The sequence below is a fragment of the Pinus tabuliformis genome, chromosome 9 (assembly GCF_031772625.1).
Source record: "Pinus tabuliformis cultivar Carrire ecotype Pingquan chromosome 9, CPIR1, whole genome shotgun sequence".
In the NCBI taxonomy this organism is placed as follows: domain Eukaryota; kingdom Viridiplantae; phylum Streptophyta; class Pinopsida; order Pinales; family Pinaceae; genus Pinus; species Pinus tabuliformis.
The window spans coordinates 412,974,452-412,993,479 of NC_142307.1; the positions used below are offsets into that span (position 1 = coordinate 412,974,452).

Genomic DNA, 19,028 nt, shown 5'->3' on the forward strand with positions numbered 1-19,028 from the left:
CTTAGTGAGAATATCCGCGACCTGCTCATCAGTTCCTATATGATCGAGCCTTACGGCGCCTCGCTGTACCATATCCCGGATAAAGTGGTACCTGATATCAATATGCTTGGATCGGTCGTGGAACACAGGATTCTCAGTCATACGAATCCCACTCTGATTATCACAGAGTATTACAGTGGTATCTAGCACATGTTGGAACAGCTCACTAAAGAGCTTCCTCAACCAAACTGCTTCACAACAGGCCATACTAGCAGCAATGTATTCGGCCTCCGCGGTGCTCAAAGCCACCGACTTCTGCTTCCTGCTCATCCATGAGATCGAAGCAGAACCAAGATTGAAACAGCATCCAGATGTGCTCTTACGATCCACCACACTGCCAGCCCAATCGGCATCAGTATATCCCCGGAGTATCACACTCCCGGCAGTGTATCTCAGCCCATGGTTTATCGTGCCCCGAAGATATCTCAAAAGATTCTTGGCACCAACCCAGTGAAAATGATGAGGCTCAACCATCTGTTGACTCAAAGTATTCACTGCAAAACATATGTCCGGACGGGTGTTCACTAAGAACATCAAAGCTCCTATGAGTTGACGATACTCAGTAGGATTGGCCAAGATAGGCCCTGCAGCGCTGCCACTCAACTTCTTAAAGTTGAGTTCCATTGGTGTCGACACGGACTTACAGTCCACCATCCCAAATCTTTCCAGAAGCTTCACAATATACTTTCCTTGAGAAAGGAAAATCTCTCCAGGTCTCTGCCAGACCTCCAGGCCTAGGAAATAGTGCATCAGTCCTAGGTCTTTCATCTCGAACTCAACAGCAAGCTCCCTCTTACATTGATGAATGAGAGGGTCATCACCTGTCAGGAAGAGGTCGTCCACATACAGCACTAGAATGAGAGGCTTTCCTTCCACAACCTTAAAGTAAAGGTTTGGATCAGCATTGCTTCGAGTGAAGCCCAGCTTCATCAAGTAACTATCCATCCTCTCATACCAAGCTCTGGGTGCTTGCTTTAACCCATAGAGGGCTTTCTTCAACCTACAGACATAAGTGTCTCGATCTTGAACTTCAAATCCCAGAGGTTGTTCTACATACACCTCTTCCTTTATTGCATCATGCAGAAAAGTGGTCTTGACATCCATCTGATGAAGACTCCATCCTTGCGTAGCAGCAAGGTCCATGATGGATCGGATGGTGGTATATCGAGCCACAAGTGCAAATATATCGTCATAGTCAATTTCTTCCTTTTGAGGGAAGCCACGGGCAACAAATCTTGCCTTAAACTTTTCAGCACTCCCATCAGATCCATGTTTAATCTTGTAGAGCCATTTAGCGGTGACAACAGATTTGTCCTTCGGTCTCGGGACCACATCCCAGACATCATTCTTCATAATAGCCTCATATTCTTCATGCATAGCATCCTTCCAGACTTGATGCTTGATGGCTTCCTCAAAAGATCCAGGTTCAGATTGTATAATAGTACTCATGGCAGCTAGATACCCTTGGTATCTACACGGCTTCTTGCTTTCTCGGAATGTTCCCCTTGGGGCAGCATGACCCTCAGCATCTTCGAGGGTGACCCTGAGCCATGATGGCCTCTTTCCTAGAGAAGGGGAAGGATCAATAGGATCCATTGGCCCTTCAACATCAGGCATAGTCTCATCCTGGGGTTCTTCCAGATTTCCAGGTCTTTCTTCATGGTTTTCTTCAGATCTAGGAAGATCTACTACTTTCTTCAGGGAAGCATCTTCGTCAAAAGTGACATCATGGCTTATCTCTACTTCCCTTTGACCAGGTACATAGACTCTATATGCCTTAGAAGTCTCACTGTAGCCCACAAACATTCCTTTCTTCCCAGTAGCATCCAGCTTACTTCTCTTTTCTTTCGGCACATGAAAATAGATAGGACATCCAAAAATTCTAAAATGTGAGACATCAGGTTTCTTACCAGAGAAAACCTCTTCGGGAGTTTTGGAGTCCAAAGCGGAATGAGGGCATCGGTTTTGAATGTACACAGCAGTATTTGCAGCTTCTCCCCACAGAAACTTTGGAAGACCCTGGTCACATAGCATGGCACGGGCAGCTTCCACAATAGTCCTATTCTTGCGTTCAGCAACACCATTCTGCTCAGGAGTATATGCAGTGGTAGTCTCCCTCTTAATGCCAGCTTCTCTGCAAAAGTCTTTGAACTTATTTCTTTTATCAACAACATTAGACTCCTCATACTTGGTATTTCTGGTCCTGGTATTAATAACCATGACAAGTGTATATATAATCATGACTGCCCGGTGTATATACATGTCCAGCATATATATATAACTTATGTACTATAGCGTATATTGTCCAGCGATTACTGCTCATCGTCAGTACAGTCTACCGTATATATAAAGACCATACACATCAAGACCAGATACATATTAAGACCCTATATACTGCTGGAGCAAGATCATATATATCGAGACCCTGTCATATAACGCTGATGCCATACATCTTGTATCAATTTTCACACCAGAGCAATATCACATATCATCACAGTATCGCGATCATATCATTTGCCATTATAACCAAGGATATTATGCGAATGTCATACCACATCAAAGAGACGAATGTGAGACCATATACCAATGCAATTGTATGAAACCTCCGCAGCCTCGGCGAATATACATAAGGGACATTTGCATACTCTGTTTGTATATATAAGTCTTTGGCATCTTCTGCGTGTATATATAACCTCAGCGATGTGTACAGGAACATTGTATAAAACCTCCGCAGCTAATATCACTCCCCTGCGATGCATACAAGACTTCTGCGACGTGTACAGGACCTCTGTGACCTATATAATATTGTATAAAACTTCTGCGGCTGATATAACTCCTCTGCAATGCGTACAAGACTTCTGCGACGTGTACAGGATCTCTGCGTGCATATATATATCCTCATGTGATGTGTACAGGACTGTCCAGCGAATGTATATAACCATAACTGCAATGTATGACATGACTGCCCAGCGTATAATTGCACAGCATATACATAACTCCAGCTACACCTCAGGACTGTGGAATTTAGATTGCGGTTGACTGTGTCCTTTTATTACTGCGTCCACTATATCATATCACTAGGGAGACTACCCTGTCATGGATACTATGTTTGCCATGTCATATATATATATATATATATATATATATATATATATTGTTAGCCATACCAAAATCCTGTCAGCCATACCGTGTATATATATGTTGTTCACTGTCTGCCATGTCAAAGCACTGTTTGCCATATCATGTTTCAACATGATGTTTGCCATACCATGAAAGAACTGTCTGCCATATCATGTTTCAGCATGATGTTTGCCATACCATGAAAGAACTGTCTGCCATATCATGTTTCAGCATGATGTTTGCCATACCATGAAAGAACTGTCTGCCATATCATGTTTCAGCATGATGTTTGCCTTACCATGATATTGTCTGCCATGTCAAAGAACTGTCTGCCATATCATGTTTCAACATGATGTTTTCCATACCATGACATTGTCTGCCATGTCAAAGAACTGTTTGCCATATCATGTTTCAACATGATGTTTGCCATACCATGAAAGAACTGTCTGCCATATCATGTTTCAACATGATGTTTTCCATACCATGACATTGTCTGCCATGTCAAAGAAACATTGTCTGCCATACGTTGTTTGCCATACCCTGCCATACACAATGTGGTGATAATATATAATGCAATTTGATAACGTGACTGTGTTTTTCAGCGAGTCATCGGTTATTCCATATGCGGGCCAGAGATTGTGACATACACGGGTATACCTTATGCGAAAAGGGATTGCGGTCATATCATATGTGAGACAGTCTTGCGAACTTATATATTCCACGAACAAGTAGATATGCAAACCAATCAACGGAACATTAGACCTGTGTTTAGGTCACTCCCTTGCTGCGCTATGAAACCTTCCTCCCTGACCGCGTATTAGTTAGGGCATCCTTTAGGATAGCGTATCCCTTTTGATCTCTCACACCACCAAAACCCAAAGACAAGTGGAGAGAGATCACAAGAGATGATTGTTATAGATAGAGTTTGTCTTCAACTTGGCTCCGATACCATGTTAAGTTTTGTAGATGTTCTATGCTAAGGGCAATTTCACTTTTCTCACAGCAATCATACAAGTAGATAAGCAAAATGCAGATAGAACATATAAGCAGATCTTACAGAAGACAAATCAGAAACAAGAAAAATGTATGTGGTCGTTTCGGCGGTCAACAGGATGCTTCAACCAGCAAAGTCTCCTTTGGTCAGCCAGCCCAGCATGTGTCACAACAACCCTAAGATGTGAGTTTTGTTGTGATGAAATTCTCTCCAACTTTTCCTGTATATATATCCATCAATGAGGGTGTGTGACACATCTGTTGGGCATGTGAGCCTACATTACAAAACTGGCTGACCTTGCACATATAATTTATTAAGAATAATAAATTCAAAATATAAGTTCTGCTCATCGGATTAAGACTATTTTTATATGGATTTTACACCTCTCAGAAAGAGGAATCCAACAAAAATATTAGCCTCTTAATCTGAGCATCAGAACATGGAGTTTGGACCTAGTTGTCCAAATTTAACATTTTTCTAGTTCATCTACATAGAAAGAAGTTGGTTTCTCTCATTGCCGTATAATGTAAGAAAATATATGTTGATGTTTGTAGCTCAGACAAGAACTTCCACATAGGTTTTGTGTCAAACGTGTGTGAAGTCATTTGAAGTCCTTTCAATTTTGTAATTCACTTTATTAAAATAAATTATTAAAGTGAAGAGCCCTTTTAGTTTTGAGTTATGTAAAGTCTAATAAAGTGTAATTTTTACAGTAGTGATTTAGATGAATCTCAACCATTGATCTCAAGTGCGATTGAGATTTTATCTCAACCATTGATCTCAAAGTGGGATTAGGGTTAGGAAGATTCAGTCATTAACTCAAAATTATAAAGGAAGAGAAAGAAGGGAAATAAGATGCAATGACCCCGTTGCATAGAGTAACAAAGGATTTTACTTAGTGTGCAAGCCGAGAGAGAAGTGAAACATGATTGTAGCAAGGAAATCGATCTTAGCCAATTCATGGAGGCTGTATGATCCAACAGAGAGAGAGGCCGTACGATTTGGGCGCAGAGGGAGAAGAGAGGCCTTACGATTCAGCTGAGGAAATTGGCCATACGATTTCTAACAGGGTCATACTTAGTTATAGGGAGGCCGTACGTTGTACGGATAACATGCTATGAGCAACATGGCATATGCTAATGTAATGTACTAGAGTAATTTTACCCTATATCAACAGATTTTTTCTTCTCTAAGGTATCTAATTAAATCAATCGTTGTTTTGTTCAACAATTTCCATTTCCATTCACAAGATACATTTTAGAGCTATCATACACTTTAACATCTATAGTCCACAGTATAGTGCAATAATACAGATTAACCAACAATGATTGTTAGATTAAGCAGTTCAATATAAATTCTCAGGGTTGAATTCAACAGGAGAATGTGCCCAATGTAATCCAATCAATACCTAATGAAATAAATCAATACAACAGTGATTCAATTTGATGCTTCAAAAACCAAAATATCCTAGCTTGCCTTAGACCTGCCATTTCAGTGCTACTCTAGTTAATGTAATTTTCGGGTTTGCTTTAGCACAAAATCTTCGCACTTCTCCCGTGAACTAAATCAAGGTTTGCACTTAACTCTAGGTTGCGTGTCACCTGGTCTCAGCCTTCGCTCCACCTACTGTGAGTGCTCCACACCTTGTTCCACCTCTGCGCGTCTAGGCACTTCTGCTCTTCCGGTGAACCACAGGGCAGTGCTTCCTGAGATGTTTAGGGTAACTCGGTCCTACAGGATGTTGAACAGGGTGCTTCTGCGAAGGTTTCTTGATCCTTTCAAATGGTTTTGGTGGCTACAGAAAATGCCAATTTGTCACCGTGAGCTATAGGAATTTTCCTCTTGGCCTCAAGCAATGCATCTGCCTCAAAGGTTAATAGTCACAATCTCCACTACCTGTTGTTCTTTTCATGCCTCCACCCAAGCCGCCGTTATTTTGTTGCGGGGCTCGGACCTTCAGTCAGGACTTTGGACAATAAATAACTATCATAAAAATTGTTACAGGACCCACGATATGATATTCGCTCAACCAAAGGAGAACAACAAAGTTTCTGCTTAGAAAAAGGTCCACTGTGTATCTGTAATGCATTTCGTGTTTCACGATAATCAAAGAAGAAGTCTACTGTAGTTGTTTTATGTTAGATCCTTTTTCCCAGTTTTGTTCCTGTGCCAAACCACGCTATTTTCCCAATTTCGTTCCCGTGCCAAAACAAAGGGGAGAGGATTTCTCGTTGTTCCCAGAAGATTCTATACCAATATGCCAACCCAGAAGAATTCATTGCTTCAAACTAGAAACCCTATGCCCAAATAAAAGAAACAGACCTTCAAGAGTTGCGTTATTCCCTTAGATAGATTCCTGTGCCCAACAGAGAGAAAAGAGAAAGTTGGTCAACTAGGGTGGAACCTTTCACCACCAAAATTGAAAAGAGAGAGTGGGGTCTTAAAACCCTCAGAGTCTCAGGCTCAAGGAAAACAAAGATAATGATCCAATCCAAATGTTAGTCCCAAATGAATTCAATCCTCCTCTATTTATAGATTTTCTTTAAGGGTTTCATCTTCTTAAATGATTGAGTAAATCTTACTCAAACTGGCTGATGGCACGCAGGAGGAGCATGTTGATACACCTAGTGCAACGCGGGAGTCACCCTTGTTGGAGATCCCTTTGCTGGCTCAGGTTGACAACTTAGTGGAGGGAGTAGAGCATACACTTGGGGGGCCATCTGATCATGTGGTGTCCATTGTTGATGAGGTGTCATCTGTTGTTGAGGTATCCATTGATGAGGTGTCCGGATCGTGTCCGAGTTTTCAAGTGATGGCAACCCACAACAGATTAGGGAGGTGCCGGGAGACATCCATTAGTGAGGTGCCGATAGGCACAGAGGTACCTAGAGCCGTGCCAATTTTCCCAGGCAACAGCTACCTACAACAACATGGAGAGCACATTGAGGAGCGTGAGCTAGATGGGGATGTTATGCTCGATGAGCTACTTATGGAGGGACAGCTAGGGACTCGTGTTGAGCCCATGGTAGAGGAGGATGGGCAGTCATCTTTTGGACTTATCATCGACAAGGAGCAAAGAGATGCCCAGGAAGGCAGGCAACAGAGCTGCAGTACTACCAGTTAGTAGCTCTCCTCAGGCTTACGTAGATGGGGCCTGCAACATTATTAGGTAACCTATGCACGTCGGAGGGAGAATGGCTAGTTACCTACACAGATTGTATATGTTGATCAGGCTAGTGAGACGAGGCAACATGAGTTACGTAGGGCGTAACACTCGCATGATAGATTTGTTACATACTCGCAGGCTCTTGCATTCGATCTCTCTCATGGGGTTGTGTTATGAATATAATTCATATAAAAATAATAAATATAAATATAAATATAAATATAATAATAATAAATAATGATTAATTAACTAATGGTTAGTTAGTAATGAAGAGGCATGTCTTAGAGACATGACCATTCATGAAAGGGCACTTGCCTAGGGTATATAAGCAGGCCCTTATTCTCATTTGTAATCATCTCGTATCTCATATCAATTCTTATACAATATTCAATATACAATTACATGTCTTACAACGGACATTTACGTCTTTGAAATATTTTAAAGATTTCTGCTGCTTATACGACTTTTGGTTGTTACATTGGTATTAGAGCTGTTTGATTCTCTAGACGCTCAACCGTTGAAGAGAACCAGTCTGATCCGGCCTTTGGACATTAATCCTTCGTCAGCCTTGTTGTCGTCACAATTGAAGCGTTTCGCCACACAAAGTTGGAGTTTCTCTGTTTTGCCAGTTTCATCATTCAGGGCTTTGGCCATTAAAAAAAAAATAGTCGAAGAAAAAAAAAAGTACATATAAAGATTAAAAAAAAGATTTAAAGAAAAAAATCATAGAAAAATATACTATTAAAAAAAAAATAGACCGATGTAAATTTTGAAGGAGAACATTCATATATATATAAAGGTTCTACATTATTGATAAAAAGTGCATGATAAAGTTAAAAGAGAATATTTCCAAATATCTTTAAAGCTATAAGTAAGAGAAGGAAGAGTAGGTAAGATTATCTTGATTCTTCATTAAGTGGTTTACAAGCTCGTGGTTTTAGCAACCCATGGTAATTGTCCATGGTATTTTCAAGGTAAAAGAAAAAAAAAAGATACAAAATCTTTTTATGTGAATGGTAAATTTCACTTTTTACGTGGAAAAAAATTAACTGAGTCAAAGGCATATAAGTGGACATATATTTTATATTATACCCCAAAGAGGTGAATAGCCTCGTTTCACTAGGGTTGTAACTTTTCAAAAAGATTTTTTTATTATAAATATATATAGAAAAAAAGGGTTTATAAAAATAAAATAAAACAAAATAAAGTTTCAAAAATATTATAAAAAAGAAGAAGAAAGTTAAAAAAAAAATTATATTATAATTTTATTTTTGAAAAAATATTATTATAGAAGTTAAAAGACAAGTTGAAGTACAAAGTGCAAGGGATTATATTAAAAATCGTGGCAACATAAAAAATTACAAGATTGCATGTGTGGAGTCAATGATTGAAGAGAAAAAAATGAAGTCTAATTCGAAAATGATGGAAGGAAGATTCTCTTGTAAACGTGGCATGATCCCATGTTATGGATTATGTACATTAAAAGGGAATATCCAAGGAAAATATATTAATATCATTATCAACGAGAATCATCAGGAAAATTACATTAATGTTAATTTAGCAAATCAATTATTAATTTCAGGATCAAATATAATCGAGAATAAAGAAGCCTCTTATTTCGATGCCGAATACAAAATTAAAAACTTGCAAGTAATAATTGATGAATATGAGTATGTATCTCAATTTGGTGTAGCAACTATGCTTAGAGAAGAGATTGACATAATTTTCAGATTACCTTGGTTTAAAGAATTCGAAAACAAATTTCTGACGTTCCCTTATAAGAAGAAGATGATCACATTCCAAGACATGACCATAAAGTCAGAATCAACAACACGCTCATCACAAAACCTTAAGGAGATTTCGAAATTGGTGTTCCAAGAGATCCAATTAGAAAAACAAAAGGAGCTTGAAGAAGTCATCTCCAGTAAAGACAAAGAAATTTCGCGCCTCAGAGAGCACAATGAAAAACTACTCGAACAAGTCAAGAAAGCTAAAGCCACAAAGAAGGAACTCAAGAAGCGCTTATCAAAACAAGAAGAGGAAAATTCACGTTTAAAGAACCTTAATCAAACATTATTAGAACAAATCGAAAGTTTACAAGATGAGGAGAATACTAAACACAAATCCAACAATCCACAAAGCGAAGAGCTCTTACGTCTAAGGAATCATAACCAAGCCCTATTTACCCAAATAAAGAAGCTTAAAAGCTTAAAAGTGACAAGAAGTCACTAAATGACAAGTTAGAACGACTTACACAAGAAGTATCGAAGCCTTCAGTCCAAGTTGAGAAACCAATAGAAGTTCAAAACTTATGCAGATGTTGCAGTTCAAACAATGGAAATTCCAAGTGATGATTCAATAGCCAACTCAACAACAACAACGCCTGAAGGAAGTCAAAAACAACCACTAACATGATAAGGGAAAGTCCAACTAGAAGAACTATTTATCAACATCCGAATCACAAGAGTAGACTTTCTAATTGTAGGAATTTACAGGGTAAGTTCCTCAGAAAGAATACCAAAAGGACACCGCTCACAACCAGATCTCAAATCAATACACCAGTATTTTTGACGTGGTTAAAACCCTCAAAGTGCAAGGAGGGAAACAGTCCACGGCCTGTCCCAACGTGGGTACTACAGGCAATTTATTAATCAAAGAATGAAAATTTACATAAGCTTCTCTCATGAACGGATTACCCGAACAATGACCCTCCATGCGTTTTAAATAGAACTCATGGACCAATCGGGTGTCAAGCCACGGATCAAGTGTCGGTAATACCGAGGTGAGAGTGAACCGTCGGATCACTACATATCGTGACCGTCGGATTGTAAGTTACAAAATGTACAACGGTAAAGAAACACACTTTACCTAACTCTAACCTAACTCTATACTAGACCAAGTTGAACTTAACTATATCCTATGTGTCGGAATATCCTAACACTAATCAATCGACGTACGAATATCACTTAGAAAATAAACAACAAATTTATGTTTCCAAGAATACTGAAGTTTGCAGAATCCAGTCCTACAATAACTATTCATCACAAATTTTCAGAGATCAAAAGATTCCACAAAAGATTAATCTAGGATGGTTCGATCCGTTCTTAGTATGAAAATTTTGTCTATCACTCAGAGCATCATATCATCTTGGATCAACGAAGATGAAAGTTTAGAGACGAGAAGATATTCTCAGCAAGCTTTGAGGACAAAGCTTCTTGAAGAGAGACGCAATGTTATGAGTATAATTCATATAAAAATAATAAATATAAATATAAATAATAATAATAAATAATAATTAATTAACTAATGGTTAGTTAGTTAGTAATGAAGAGGCATGTCTTAGAGACGTGACCATTCATGAAAGGGCACCTGCTTAGGGTATATAAGCAGACCCTCATTCTCATTTGTAATCATCTCATACCTCATATGAATTCTTATACAATATTCAATATACAATTACATGTCTTACAATGGACATTTACATCTTTGAAGTATTTTAAAGATTTCCGCTGTGTATACAACTTTTGGTCGTTACAGGTTGGGTGGCAAGAGGTATTGAGTTGGTACCTGGTGGAGCTGGCTAGGTTTCTAGATACATCCATGGCCGAGAGCATAATTTAGGGGAGGCCGTGGTTCACCAGAGGGGCTCGAGGGTTGGATCATCGTTGGGATCCAGGTTGGACTCCCCATCACTTCATGGATTGGGTCAATCATAGTATTCGTAGGATGGGGGATCCTGTGATTGGACTCACCCCCATTTTCATATTCCCATTAGAGTTCTGGACAACACCAGTGATAGGTTGGGTTGACAAGGGAGCAGGTAAACTCCATGAGTTGTCCTGGTGTGTTGGATGTACATGGGATCACAAGATGATCAACACATTCTGGCAGGAGTTTGTCGGAGGGGATGGCATTGGCAGACCATTAGATATTGCCTTGTATGGGGAAGAGGGTTCTCCCTAGTTATGTGGGGGATAGTGTTCACTAAGGAGCAACACCCTAGTGACCCCACCACAGGCACATAGGGAGATTCTCTTGTCATATCTCTCAGGGAGGATCGAGAGGGGAGGTCCACTCATCCGAGGGTATGGAGATAAGAGAGTGGATATGGTTATACTGATAGGATGCAGGCTGATACTTACTGACTCAGTTTTAGAACATGGCATCCAGGGATGTATAGGCGTAGGCATCCAACGATATGTAGGGGAGGATGGAGGTGTGCAGTGGTGCATAGTGGTGTGTAGGGTCTCACTGGGGTGTCAGAGGAGCGGTTCACATTGCAGTGCATTTCCTTATAGTGTGACATACACATCGATACAAGAGGGATGCCAATTGATCTGGGGCGATGCGACAACATGTAGCAGGGTCCAACGGTGCACAGAGATGTGCAACTGGGTGCAGTTGTATGCTAGGGGGCATGAGGATACATGGTTATATTCAGTAGTGTGTGGGGTTGCACGGCAGACCAGAGGAGTGTTGCTAGCTGGGCTACTTGATGTGAGTGTCAGGCATGCCATTCAGACAGACATACCTAGGTTTGGAGAGCGGATCTGTCACGGGGTTGATCAGGAGTGTCCACATGGGTTCTCGACCATTCTCGTCATAGCCCAGGCATCTCTCACTCATTGGCATTGCAAGCAGTTGAGGGGAGCCTTATTATGTTTGATTGAGGCGCACAATGTGGATAATAGGACTTGGGAGATTTGCCTGAGACAACCCTATGAGATTCAATGCATCAAGGGCATGATAGAGATTCCCCAGTGGAGGAGCAGGGTTGGTATGCGAGTGGGCAGACACAGGCTAGGAGATGAGGTGATCTTCTGTAGGGGTGATATCCCATTTGTCTCTGAGCTCACACTTGGGGAGCTGATCATGGGGGAGGCATGTGCCTCTACTTCAGTGGGGCTTGTCGGGATCTTGCATGAGCAAAGGATAAAATGTACGACTGAGGTAGTCTTCCAGTGGATATCCGGGATTCAGACACTGTATTGACACATTACCGAGGGTGCGGATGGCAAACTTAGGGGTGATGATTGGCTGGAGCAGGGCAAATCTGCATACAGTCAATTGCGAGTATCAGATATTTGTTTATTGACAAATTCAGGGATTGGATGTTCGACATGTGGGGTTCCCAGCGAACATCGATACTACATAGTGGCAAGCGACAGGAATTGGAAGCGATGGGATTTCAATCTGGCTTTGGGTTCTAGGGATCCATTGGGGCAGTGGACTGCCTTTCTCTAGGAGGACCATAGAGATGACAGTGATAGGGTGAAATCTCCCTTGGGATGACAAATCAGAGATCGTCAGGATTCTCACAATGAGCCGAGGAGGGTCTTCCCTGCTATTGTCTTGGCGAGAGATTGGGCGTGGATTGGGAGATTACAACCTTGTTGGGATGCCTGGGCAAGATGGACTTCCTCGCAGTAGAGTTGTTCCTTACTAGGGTGGTAACGAAGGATTATCAAAGTGGATGACTCGGCAGGAGCATGAGAGGGTCGTAGTTATGACCATACTGGCACAACGATCCCATAATGGTCTCACTTTAGGGTTAGCATGGGGCCATGGAGCTACAAGGTAGAGCAGTTGGGTCACAGACTTGGGAGAGAGGGTTCCCATAAGAGAAGGACATCTAAGTATTTTGTTGGGTCTCAGTGTGGCAGCAGTTATGATACCTCCTAGGGACTTATCAAGATGGGACTTCTCATGGGTGGCCTTATGACTAGCGGGATGTGCTTGGCCCCTACAAATACTACGCCATCGGGTTCGAGGAGGGGAGGCTACAATATGAGTACTATGGATAGTCGACCATAGTCAGAGTGGCATAATGTCAACATGGTGGTATCCTTTTGAGATTAGCATGGGACCCCGATATTACAGGGCTTGGTAGTTCAACTACCTTTAGGGACGAGCTGGTCTCTACAGGGGGGGGGGGGGTCATGCAGATCTTCCACTGGGTTTCAGTTCTACGAAAAGTATTTCGTCCCCTTGTGATTTGATGATGACTCAGTGGCACATTTGGGACCCTGGTATTGTTTGCAGTGATAGTTGCGACAATAGAGAGAGAGCGCTTATTCGAGCATTGTTTGAGGACAAGAAACTTTTGGCGGGGAGGACTGTAATATCCCTAATTTTGATTTTTCCATCTGAGGAAGTCAATGGAGATTCTGTGGGTGGTGCTAAGCATAGCACAATTTTTGCAATTCAGACATTGGAGGCAATCTTAGCAATGGGAGATTCTGTCTCTATCACCCGAAAAACTTAGAGAAAGATGTCCGAAAAACTCTGGCTGTGGAATAGGCCAAGGTTGCTATATACAGTGGTCTGTCTGTATATATAAGCCGACTTGAGCATCGAATAGGTGTGTCTTTATGTAGGTGAGCCAACTTGATCTTTTTACTTCGTCTTGAGGACGACATGAAGAATGGAGGACTTGTGCTTGTCATTGGAGGGCTTTATAGACTCATACATTTGACATATCCTAAGAAGAGTTCTCCATACATGACATTGACTCTTTGACTTTAATGATAAATCCTAAGGCTCTCAATGGGAGCCATCTAAATAAAAGCTCTTGCTCATGAAATCCATGAAGCAAGCATCACAAAAATAATTTTATTATCATTTACAAAAATCACAATTACATGTCATTATGAAGACCAAACCTAGTTACACTTTTCAACGATCTCTCTTAAATAGGGAGGTATTCAGAATGGTACTTGGTCATTCTCAATCTGATGAATTTCTCATAAGAAGAGTCAGATTGGTAACCCATCTGTGTAGTATCATATCAACCAACATTGTCACGTAGCAAGGCCTTGACTAACAAATCTATCCACATGATCAGAGCACAATGCTGGCGAGACCAATGATTCATAGACACCATAATCATTGTCTCTCAAGGTAAATACTCCACCCGGGTGTTCACAGAGTATGACCTACTTTGGACTCTTCTTATCTTGGATAGCTAGTCCTCAAAGAATATCGGTCCTCTACGACTACTCTTATCTTGGATGCCCTATCTCATCCTTAAAGAGCATCGGATGTCGAATGTTTACCCCAATGTTTTAAAACTCCGACTCGGCCGAGGGTCGACTCCGACTCTGACTCCGATTCGGTATCGACTCGGCCGACTCGATTTCAGTGACTCGGTCGTTGTAAAAAATACATTAAATATTTATTTATTTTTATAAAAAAAACATAATTTTAAAAATTTTCATTCATGTTTCCAAACACACAGCGTTATAATATAGATGGAAGACAACAGATGATCAAAGTAGGCTCATGAATATATCCATTATATCAAAATGGCACCCAGTACATTGTCCAATGGCAATACATACATGAATTCTACGCCATAAATCGGCTATAGAAAGGCTACCCATAGAAAAGAGTATACATGAATTCTACACCATAAATCGGCTATAGAAAGGCTATCCATAGAAAAGAGTATAACTAGAAATAGATAGTAGATACAATATTTTAATCAAAAGTTAAAAATTTGAAAGCCATGTTTTACAAGCTCCGTAGCTGGGGCAACTTTAGCATATGTAATCGGGGGACTTTGGAAAATTTTCAAGGACAAAATTTTACCAGACTATACAAGTCCCGATTACCTCTGACAGAACATTCACGTTCAATTTTTTTTTTTAGAAACCATCAAGCAGAAGAAATGTTCGAAGAAAAAAAAAGCTAGAATATCAAACATGAACAAAACAGGTATACCCCACTCAAATATGATTATTATCCAAAGCCAAATAACTCACGTCAATCTGAAGTGTCGCAACCCACAACTAAGCACATTCAGATGTGAACATAATTTAAGAAACCCGACTGATTCACTGCTTCACTGATTTACGCTTGTTCAGCAAATATGAAATTAAGCTCTTGCTTCTAGCAGGAGGCTTGCACATATCTAGTTGGTGATCATCATTGGGCAAACGCATCGATGCAGACTTAGAAAACCTAGAAGAATCCTGATGACAAACAGATACCAAAATCGGCTATAGAAAGGCTATCCATAAATCGGCTATAGAAAGGTATTCACTATAATTCGAACAACTTGGAGTCCCCAACAGTGAACACTCAACAAAATGTTAAAAATTAAAAAAAATATATTAAAAAACGCTGATTTTTGGGTTTACTGGCCGCAATGAATGACCCGGCCAATTAGTTGCGGATCCGGCCGAGTTATGACTGACTCGGCCGAGTCATGCTATAACTCGGCCGGGTCAGTCATAACTCGGCCGACCGAGCTGTTTTTCTGTCAGGTTGAAATTTTTTTTTCCGGCTCGGACCAACTCGGCCGAGTCAGTTCCGAGCCGGCCGGATCTTAAAATTATTTATTCTTATTATTATTTTTATATTGTTTATATCCTTTCTAATTCTTATATTTCAAATTTGTTTCTAAAAACGATAGCAGCTCAGTTTGATAGGTTTTCATCACAGTGCTATGAAAAGCGTACCATTAGTATTAAGAAAAATCAAACTCAGCTTTGGAACTTACTGTCTTTCCTTTGGCTTTACTTGAGCAGGCAGGACTTGCTAAGCTCATTGGTCTTGCGGGAGAGGTCAACGTGCAGGTTCTTATGTTAACCGAAAATTAATTTGATTTTTGAATGTCTTATCAATCTGATTACATTAAGGTGACCCTAAATATGCAGTATCCAAAATAATCCTTCATACTGCAGTTGATTCTAACTTGTGATTTGAATTTTAGATATTAATCTGTATATATTAGCGGTTAAAATGAATGCTTGTGACCCAGGAATTCACTGCTTGTTATAGAAGGAATTTTTTTTTTTCAAGATATTAAGGAATTGTTTCAAATATAAGTTTCTTATGCTATTTAGTTTTGAGATTCCCACTGACAGTTGTATCTATAAACAGGGAGAGCAACAAAAAAAATTAGATGTACTATCGAATGAAGTATTCATCAAGGCTCTCATAAGCAGTGGACGTACGGTATGCTCATTTTAATGAGAAGAGTTGTAGTGGGAATTATTCCATTCTGTTGGACCCTCCAAAGTTCTTATTTCTTAGTGTACTTGATTTCCTGTTATAGTGGTGTCTCAGTGTATCATTGTCCTTCCAATCCCTTTTAAACCCCCTTGTGGCAGAAAATTGTAGGGTGACTGTTCCATTTCTTGCAGAGCATTCTTGTTTCTGAGGAGGATGAGCAGGCAACCTTTGTTGAGCCATCAAAACGAGGGAGGTATTGCTTTAAAAATTTAACTGTTGGCTTCCCTTATTTTACATTCATGTTAACAATCTTCAGATTTTTACCTATTAACATCAATTTCTTCCAACTTTGTTCTAGTGCAGGTACTGTGTAGTTTTTGATCCGCTTGATGGGTCCTCCAACATTGATTGTGGAGTATCCATTGGAACAGTAAAGACTACATTCAAGTCCCTCCAGGATTATTCCATTAAATGTTTCAATTTAATAATTTTTGATAGGAATACTGCATGTACAATTTAATAACCTTGTCACAAGTCTGGAATATTGATGCCTGATTCTACTTTTTCCATGATAATTTCTAGATGCATGTCACTGTGAAGCATGAATAGCTTGGAATAGTTCTATTCCAGTGGTCTGCTTATGTTGACCTACTTTATAATGAATGACAGATAAATAGTTTGTTTCTTTTCCTAAGTTACGCACTGATCCAGCCTCAAAACAGATGGACAGTTCTTTTTGCTGCCTTGAAAATGATGAAGGGAGGCCACTTATGAATCTGTGGTTTGATTGCTTGTAGATCTTTGGAATATACATGCTTAAGGATGATAGTGAAGGGACCTTGAATGATGTGCTTCAGCCGGGGAAAAAAATGGTTGCAGCAGGATACTGTATGTATGGAAGCTCTTGCACGGTAATAGACTTCACCTTCATGACATACAATAGACGGAAAGATGTTTTAGAAAATTTTGACATATCTTCTGTGAACATTTTAATGGTATAGAACAGACAAAAGAATTTTTACTATTCACATAGTCTTGATGTATGTCCCTTGAGTTAGTTTGCATGGATGGTATGTGAGTTCCAAGCAGAAGTTGCAATAACACTGTGTAGGGCTTTATTAACAGAAAATAAACAAGAGAAGGATACTTGTTTACACAAAAACAATAGATTATGAAGGAGGACTAGAGAAGTAGAGAGAAGGAAGAAATTTCTACCAGAGTGATATATGCACAATAAATTTAGAGAGAGTTTATATAAAAGAAACAATTTAGAGAGAGCTTATATAAAAGAAACAATCCGATGAATACCAAAGTTAACCAGCATGGCCTTGGCGACGACATGGGAAGCAAAAGTGTAAGAGTCAACTTGCCTCTTAACAGAAACTTGACGAACTAAACAGTAATCAATTGGACAAAAAAGAACAGACAATTCCATTCCATGACAGCCATTGACTAGACACTAAGTTGCACTGAAATGGATAAAGGGGTCGGGAATGGATACAGTAAATTTAAAAAAGTGGAAAGCCCTTGAGTATTTCCCCTCATTTCGAGGATGGTACGTAGGGTAAACCCAAGAATCTTCGGGGGCAGAAGACTTGTCAACAACAGGGCTCAAAGCCATTACAACAATATACTTGATATGAGCTCAACATGTCACTTGTGGGAATTGAACCTATGTGGGGATGATAATAATCATTCCTGCCAACCACCCGGGATATACCCAATTAGTGTTAAATTTCCATGAAACTCTGCAACTACTTAGATGAACTATTGAAAAGTGAAACTAGTTAACTTTCACCAAGATACAAAGTCTCTTAACAACTTATAAGCAGCCAAATAAAAACATAGAGATAAAAACATAGAGATAAAAACACATGCACAAATTGACACACTTATTTTCTTAGGAAACGCAGTAGGGAAAACCTATTTGTTTGATGTGGCTATTTTATTGATTGTTCTTGGAGCAATTGAATCTATTCCAAAGCAATTTGTCTCTCTTGAGAAAGCGTTTTTCTCCTATCACAAATCTCAGCTAATGCAATTGATCTCGACCTACCTTGACCATTGCTTGATCTCGTCCCTCTAGCACACAACTGTGTGAAAATTCCTTGAATGCAATTAACTGGAGATTTATCTTCTAATTGTTAGCGGTTTATTTGTCCTTGACAAATAATGATAAATTCACAATTGCATTCTTCACAATAAAAATGTTGTGGAAATATAAAATACAAAACTGAGAAATATATGCACAAACACAAAAATTGACACCGTTATTTTTGGACAATTGCCCCTAGAAAAACCCCGAAGGGAAAACCAGTGTAGCAGATAAGGGTTTTATTATTTCTTCAGCAAATTCAAGAGTACAATAATTTGCTTGCCAAACTAGCAAGGCTATGACAATCTTGTACTGGCTAAATCCACTGGAAGACACCCTTGTCCTCCTCTGCAACTGATCTGGCCCTATTTGTAGTCCATAAATGCGCACTGCCTGCACAGATAATTTCGTACAGTCTCAGAATTGTCTCCAGGTCAGATGTCTAGCCTCCCTCTACCTTTGAAACCAACTCGCTCTTCCTCTAGTGTTGTTTTTACACGATACTGGAGTCTAGGTTAGAATCTTACAATCATTGATGCTACCAATTCAAGTATCACAACAAACTACTTTGCACAACGAAATATAAATAGTAATAAATCAACACGTGCACAATAGACAACTTTTTACAAATTTTAACTACCCAACTTTGTTATGTT

The 19,028-nt window shown here is 39.8% G+C and overlaps 1 protein-coding gene across 1 annotated transcript in view; it reads left to right on the forward strand.

Moving 5' to 3' along the window:
* The window catches only part of LOC149148908 (fructose-1,6-bisphosphatase, cytosolic-like), a 218,484-nt gene that overhangs the window by 23,098 nt on the left and 176,358 nt on the right, over positions 1-19,028 (forward strand). The window contains exons 2-6 of the mRNA XM_089439164.1: positions 15,851-15,898; positions 16,206-16,280; positions 16,469-16,530; positions 16,641-16,707; positions 17,075-17,188. Of these exons, the coding sequence (XP_089295290.1) occupies positions 15,851-15,898; positions 16,206-16,280; positions 16,469-16,530; positions 16,641-16,707; positions 17,075-17,188 (366 nt within the window). The remainder of the gene's footprint in view (positions 1-15,850; positions 15,899-16,205; positions 16,281-16,468; positions 16,531-16,640; positions 16,708-17,074; positions 17,189-19,028) is intronic.